Below are 7,000 nucleotides of genomic sequence, written 5' to 3'. Positions count from 1 at the left end.
GAGCGCAGCTTCTACTACTTTCCTGACGTGAGACATCAGCGACACAGGTCTGTAGGAGGCCGGCTCCGAGGCAGGTTTGCCTCGTTTCAGTAGTGGTCTGATGATTACTTCGCTCCATCTCTTGGGTAGTCTGCCCAGTGTCAGGCTTCTGCGAAGCAGTCGTAGAATTATGTTCGCATGTGTCCCCGGAGATTGCTTCAGGAACTCCGTCCTGATGGCGTCACTGCCTACCGCCTTGTTGCGAGGGGCCGCCTTGATCGCAACCAACAGACTCTGCTGAAAGTCAGGAGGGAGCGGGTCGTCCTCCTTTGTAGCCAGTTCAACTCGGGTCGATCCCGATCTTCTTTGGAGGAAGCTACTGAATGCCTCTGGAGCGAGGTGATGGCCTAGCGCTGCTTTTTCCTCGTGCGCCATCGTCGTGGTTCTGATATTTCTTGCCACTGTTGAGGTGCACAGCACCTCCTCTCTGACTGTGTGGAGTCCCGCATTCCGCTTCCTTTTGCGCACAAGTGATCTGAGTTTCCGTCTGTACAGAGCTGCTACAGCTGTGTCGCCTCTCCTGAGCGCACGCCTCTTGCACTCCGCCGTTTCCATGATCTCCTGGTTCAGGGGATCTGTCATAAGGGTAGGGTAGGTGTCCTTCCTGACGAAAGGCTTCATCGTGAATTTCTCGTAGGCCTCATATGCCTCGTCGATGTCTGTTTCGGGGTTCGAGACGAGTTCTTCCATCTTCGCCCCCTCTGCTTCGTACCAGTCTGACGCGGCTGCACGCCTCCTCTTGTCGTTAAGAGTTGCCATGGAAGGCAGATTCCTGCACCCTTCGATGATGGACAGACTCAGGGGCCGATGGTCCTGTGTTTCCTCGAGCAGCTCTACGGGGCGTGCATGCGCTCCCCTGACTAGCGCCAGGTCGATTGTTGACGACCCTTGTCTCTGTCCAAGTTGGACAAAGGTCGGCTTGGACGGCGTCGCAATCGTCCATCCATCCCTCGCTGCCCTGTTGGCGATGATTCGGCCCTTAGGTTTGCTCACTCTGCACCAGTTCACATGCCGCGCGTTGAAGTCCCCCACTAGGATACATCTTCGGTAGGGTGTCGTTAGGTCCAGCAGGGCTGAGAGTGCGGTTGTCGGAGTGTGCGGGGAGACGTATGTTCCCCCGATTACCAGATCCCCGATCTGTAGTAGAATTAGCTCAATCAGGTAGGAGCGATTTCCCTGTGGTGTGGCATATTTGAGTAAGGGGCGGAACCGCAAAGTGTTCCGGATCCAACAGATCAAGCCGCCCCTTCTGTGAGTGTCCTCTTGTATCCAGAGCTGAGTGAAGCCCCTCGGCGGCAAGACCACCGCCTGGCGGCATTCAAGTAGAAATGTGACGTCAGGTCGCTTTGTGCTCATGAGTCGCTCTACTTTGGCCCTGCTCGTGCCCAGGTTCCCTACATTCCAGTACATTATCTTGAGGTCCTTAGGGGCCCTCTCCCCACGTCTCTGCCTCGTACACTGCGCTGCCTGTCGGTGCGGCGTTGGTCTCCCCTCCTAGGTCATCTGGGTATGCTTCAATGGTGACGGCTTCCCGGCTTGGGTTTTGGTCAGCGTTGTGGGTTCCAGTCTCTATCCAGTCAGTAGGCCTTCCATCTGTGGCCTTCCAGTTATGGTCGGCCTTCGGAGGTACCTCGTGAGATCCCCCACGCACCCGTCCACGGGTTTCTATTCGTTTATGTTTTTTGTTACGGTACTGATCTGCAGCGTTCGTCGCAGCTGTTTCGGTAATGGAAAAAGCTTCTGTCACTGCCGAGACGGCCACTCGCACCTGTGCGGGGCTGGCGGGGATTCTCGCAGTCATGGTTCCGGTCACTGTCGGGCGGTGAGCCGAAGTCAGTCCAGCCGTATTCGCAAAGGTAATCGCCTCCGAGCAGTCAGCGGAGGGGCTTCCAGTCATTGTTCTAGTTCCAGTCGTAGTTCCAGTTATATTGCCAGTCATGTTTCCGGTCATAGGAGAGGCGGTGCTCGCTGTTGGGCAGTGGCTCCAAGTCAGTCCGGCCATGTTCGCGAAGGTGATCGCCTCAGGGCAGTCGGCGGAGGTGCTACCAGTCATAGTTCCAGTCACTGTTGGGCGGTGAACCGAAGTCACTCCAGCCATGTTCACAAAGGTAATCGCCTCCGAGCAGTCAGCGGAGGGGCTTCCAGTCATGGTTCTATTTCCAGTCGTAGTTCCAGTTATATTGCCAGTCATGGTTACAGTCATAGGAGAAGTGGTGCTCACTGTTGGGTAGTGCCCCCCGGTCAGTCCAGCCATGTTCGCAGAGGTAGTCGTCTCAGAGTAGTCGACGGAGGTGCTACCCGTCATGGTTCCAGTCACTGTTGGGCGGTGAACCGAGGTCAATCCAGCCATATTCACAAAGGTAATCACCTCCGAGCAGTCAGCGGAGGGGCTTCCAGTCATTGTTCCAGTTCCAGTCAGAGTTCCAGTCAGAGTTCCAGTCATCGTTCCCATCATAGTTCCAGTCATAGTTCCAGTCATAGTTCCAGTCATAGTTCCAGTCATGGTTACAGTCATAGGAGAAGTGGTGCTCGCTGTTGGGCAGTGGCCCCAAGTCAGTCCAGCCATGTTCGCAAAGGTAGTCTTCTCCGAGCAGTCAGCGGAGGGGCTTCCAGTCATTGTTCCAATTCCAGTCAGGGTTCCAGTCATCATTCCCATCGTTACCATCGTGGTTCCAGTCGTAGTTCCAGTCATGGTTACAGTCATAGGAGAAGTGGTGCTCATTGTTGGGCAGTGGCCCCGAGTCAGTCCAGCCATGTTCGCAAAGGTAGTCTTCTCCGAGCAGTCAGCGGAGGGGCTTCCAGTCAATGTTCCAATTCCAGTCAAAGTTCCAGTCATAGTTCCCATCGTAGTTCCAGTCCTAGTTCCAGTCCAGGTTGTAGTCATGGGAGAGGCGGTGCTCGCTGTTGGGCAATGGCCCCGAGTCCGTCCGGTCACGTTCGCCAAGGTGATCGCCTCAGAGTAGTCAGCGGGGGTGCTCCCAGTCACTGTTCCAGTTCTAGTCCTAGCGCTAGCCATAGTACCGGTCATGTTTCCAGTCCTAGGAGAAGCAGTGCTCACTGTTGGGCAATGGCCTCCAGTCAGTCCAGTCATATTCGCAGAGGTAATCGCCGCGGAGCAGTCAGTTGAGGCACATCCAGTCGGAGTTCCAGTCCTGGGGAGAGTGGTGCTCTCTATCTGGTGGTGAACCGAGGTCAGTCCAGTCACGTACGCGACAGTCATCGCTGCGGAGCAGCCAGCAGAGGCACTGCTAGTCTTAAGGCCAGTCGTAGGAAAGGCGACGGTCCCCATTGGGCAGAGCCCCAAAGTCGGTCCGGCTGTGTTCACATATGTGCTCGCCACGGGGCAGTCAGCAGAGGTGCTTCTAGTCATAGTTCCGGTATTGGGGAGAGTGGTGCTCTCTCTCTGGTAGTGAACCGAAGTCAGTCCTGCCACAGAGAGGTCAGCAGAGGCGAAGCATTCAGCGGAGGCGCCCTCGCTCGCGGACGAGGCGCTTCCAGTCGAACTAGTTCCATCTCCGTGTCTGGAGTTGCAGTATTCGTTCCCGTGGGTCGTGGTTCCGCCGACAGTCGTGGAAGTTCTGGTGTTGCTGGCGTTCTCGTCGGGTCCTCCTATAGTTGGGGCCGTGGCGCTCTTCCTTGAGCGGTTTCCCGTTCCCTTCGTGTGCTCGGCGGCACTTGTCGATGAGCAGTCCGCGTAGGCGCACCCGGTAGTGGGAGGGGTACTAGTCGAACTGGTTCTATCTCCATGTCCGGAATTGGAGTATTCGCCGGCCCGGGTTCCATCGACCGTCGTGGGAGTTCTGGCGTTCTTGCCGGGTCCGTCCGTAATGGTGGTCTTGGTGCTCTCTGCAGTACAATTCCCAGTGGCAGGTCTAGTTCTGTGGGCAGCAGTATTCGCCGTTGAGCAATCAGCGGAGGCTCCTCTGGTATTGGAGATAGTCCTTCTAGAGCTGGAGCCACCCATGTATCCGGTATCGGGATATTCGTACGTGTCGACAGCCTTCGGATTTCCAGCCCTGTTTGCGTTCTCGTCAGGTCCCGCAATGGTAGGGGCAGTGGCACTCTGCCTTGAGCAGTTTCCGGTAGCTGATCCGGTCGTGTGCGCAGCTGCGCTCTTCCTTGAGCAGTTTCCAGAAGCAGATCCTATCGTGTGCGCAGTGGCATTTGTCGTTAAGCAATCAGCAAAGGCACACCCGGTAGCAGAGGAGGTGCTAGTCATGCTAATTCCCTCGTGGCCGGGCTTGGGATGTTCGCAGGCCGAAATTTCATCGACCATCGTGGAAGTTCTGGCGTCCTCGTCGGGTCCGTTAGTGGGGGCCCTCTCAGCTGTACAGTTTCTAGTGGTAGGTCCAGTCGTGTGGGTAGCAGTGTTTGCCGTGGAGCAGTCAGCGGAGTCACCTCTGGTAGTGGAGGCAGTCCTTCCATGGCCGAGTCTGTCTTCACATCCGGCATCGGAATATTCATCCTTGCTGGCAGTTATTCCATCGGCAATCGTCGGATTTCCGGTCCAGTTAACGTTCTCGTCGTATCCAACCGTAGTGGAGACATTGGTGCTGTCTGTTGTGTAATTTGTCATGGCAGATCCAGTCATGTGCGTGGCGGTATTTACCGTTGGGCAGTCAGCAGGAACACCTCCGTGTCCGGAATTGGAATGTTCATTCGTGCCCGCCGTGGTTCCATGTTCCACTGAGTTTCTGGCCCTGTTGTCGTTCGCGTCGGGTCCCGTCGTAATGGGGACGACAGCGCTCAGGTCGGCCCTCCCTCTGTTGGCGCATTCAGGGATCTCCGAGTTGGAGTCGGGGACAGTGAGGGATGTTCTACCGATGATTTCTGTAGTCGCAGTGCGATATTCCTTGGCGAACACAGTCGGCGCGCGGGTCTCATGAATCTCTGTCAGGTCGACAGTACCTCTTGTGTCGCCGTTGGGGATCTCCGAATTGTGGACGGGGTCGGTGAGGGAAGTTCTGGTAGTGATTTCCGTATTAGTGAGTAGTTTCTCGTCGGACGCAGTCGGCTCGAGGGTCACGTGAAACCCATCGGTGAGTTGTTCCACGCAGAGCACAGTCGGCTCGAGAGTCACGTGGAGCGCCTTCAGGTCGGCGATTCCTCTTATGTAGCAGTCAGGGATCCCTGAATAGGGATCGAGGTCAGTGAGGGAAGTTCCAACCATGAGTTCCGTAGTCGTGCTGAGGTAGTCTCTGCCGAGCGCCGTCGGCGCGTTGATCTCGTATGTGTCTGTCAGGTCGGCAGTTCCACCTGTGTCGGCAGTTTCAGGGATCCCCGGATTAGCATCGATGTCAGTGAAGGGGGTTTCCGCAGTAATTTCCGTAGCAGTGAGTAGTTCCTCGCCGATCTCTGAATCGGGATCGAGGTCGGTGAGGGAAGTTCCAACATTGATTTCCGTCGTTGCAGTGAGATAATCCTTGCCGGGCATAATCAGCGCATGGGTCTCGTGGATATCTGTCAGGTCGGCATTTCCACTTTTGGCGCAGTCAGGGATCCCCGAATTAGAATCGGTGTCAGTGAAGGAAGTTCCAGCAGCTATTTCCGTGTCCGTGAGTAGTTCCTTGCAGAGCACGGTCAGCTCGATAGGGATCCCTGAATTTGAATCGGTGTTAGTGAAGGAGGTTCCAGCAGTGATTTCCGTATTAGTGAGTAGTTCCTTGCAGAGCACGGTCAGCTCGATAGGGATCTCCGAATTTGAATCGGTGTCAGTGAAGGAGGTTCCAGCAGCGATTTCCGTATTAGTGAGTAGTTCGTCGCAGAGCGCAGTCAGCTCGATAGGGATCCCCGAATTAGAATCGGTGTCGGTGAAGGAGGTTCCAGCAGCGATTTCCGTTTCGGTGAGTAGTTCCACGCCAGTAACTGAATCAGGATCGAGGTAAGTGGGGGAAATTCCAACAGTGATTTCCGTCATCGCAGTGAGATAATCCTTGCCGGACATCGCCAGCGCACGGGTCTCGTGGATATCTGTCAGGTCGGCATTTCCTCTTTTGGCGCAATCAGGGTTCCCCGAATTAGAATCGGTGTCGGTGAAGGAGGTTCCAGCAGCGATTCCCGTATCAGTAAGTAGTTCCTCGCAGAGCACAGTCGGCTCGATAGTCACTTGGAACACATTCAGGTCAGTAGTTCCGTGTATGTCACGGTCTGGGCTTCCAAAATTGGGATCGAGGTCAGTGAGGGAAATTCCAACGCTGATTTCCGTCGTCGCAGTGAGATAATCCTTGCCGGACATCGTCAGCGCACGGGTCTCGTGGATATCTGTCAGGTCGGCATTTCCTCTTTTGGCGCAATCAGAGTTCCCAGAATTAGACTCAGTGTCAGTGAAGGAGGTTCCAGCAGCGATTTCCGTATCAGTGAGTAGTTCCTCTCTGATCCCTAAGTCGGGATCGAGGTCAGTGAGGGAAGTTCCCACAGTGATTTCCGTCATCGTAGTGAGATTATCCTTGCCGGACACAGTCAACGCGCGGGTCTCGTGGATCTCTGTCGGGTCAGCTTTTCCTCTATTGGCGCAGTCACAGATCCCCGATTTAGCATCAATGTCAGTGGAGAAAGCTTCCGCAATGATTTCCGTATCAGTGAGTAGTTCCTCGCTGTTCCCTAAGTCGGTGAGGGAAATTCCAACCGTGGATTCCGTCGTCGTGGTGAGATGATCCTTGCCGGACCTGGTCAGCGCACGGGTCTCTTGGATATCTATCAGGTCGGCGTCTCCTCTATTGGCGCAGTCAGGGATCTCAGAATTCGACTCGGTGTCCGTGAAGGAGGTTCCAGCAGCAATCTCCGTGTCAGTGAGTAGTTCCTTGCAGAGCACGGTCGGCTCGGTAGGGATCCCTGAATTTGAATCGGTGTAAGTGAAGGAGGTTCCAGCAGCGATTTCCGTATCAGTGAGTAGTTCTTCGCAGAGCACAGTCAGCTCGATAGGGATCTCCGAATTAGAATCAGTGTCAGTGAAGGAGGATCC

At 55.3% G+C, this 7,000-nt stretch overlaps 2 protein-coding genes across 3 annotated transcripts; both read right to left on the bottom strand.

Moving 5' to 3' along the window:
• Positions 1 to 18: 18 nt before the first annotated feature.
• On the bottom strand, positions 19 to 1,449 carry KVP17_005010 (uncharacterized protein; the record flags this gene model as incomplete). The annotated part of the gene is made up of 1 exon (XM_068523714.1): positions 19 to 1,449. A coding segment is annotated over one exon (1,431 nt), but the record flags the coding sequence as incomplete, so codon positions are not given.
• Positions 1,450 to 1,462: 13 nt separating this feature from the next.
• On the bottom strand, positions 1,463 to 7,000 carry KVP17_005011 (uncharacterized protein; the record flags this gene model as incomplete). Of its 2 annotated transcripts, none has more annotated exons than XM_068523715.1 (1): positions 1,463 to 7,000. In XM_068523715.1, a coding segment is annotated over one exon (5,538 nt), but the record flags the coding sequence as incomplete, so codon positions are not given. The 2 variants fall into 2 exon arrangements, with proteins under 2 accessions (XP_068379804.1, XP_068379805.1); XM_068523716.1 differs by having other exon boundaries at positions 1,463 to 6,964.

This window comes from the organism of the source record quoted next (assembly GCF_019968985.1).
Source record: "MAG: Porospora cf. gigantea B chromosome Unknown PgB_NODE_1032_length_8463_cov_242.557_1-7000, whole genome shotgun sequence".
In the NCBI taxonomy this organism is placed as follows: domain Eukaryota; phylum Apicomplexa; class Conoidasida; order Eugregarinorida; family Porosporidae; genus Porospora; species Porospora cf. gigantea B.
The sequence above is the reverse complement of the archived record's forward strand: the minus strand, read 5'-3'. Positions and strand labels throughout refer to the sequence as shown.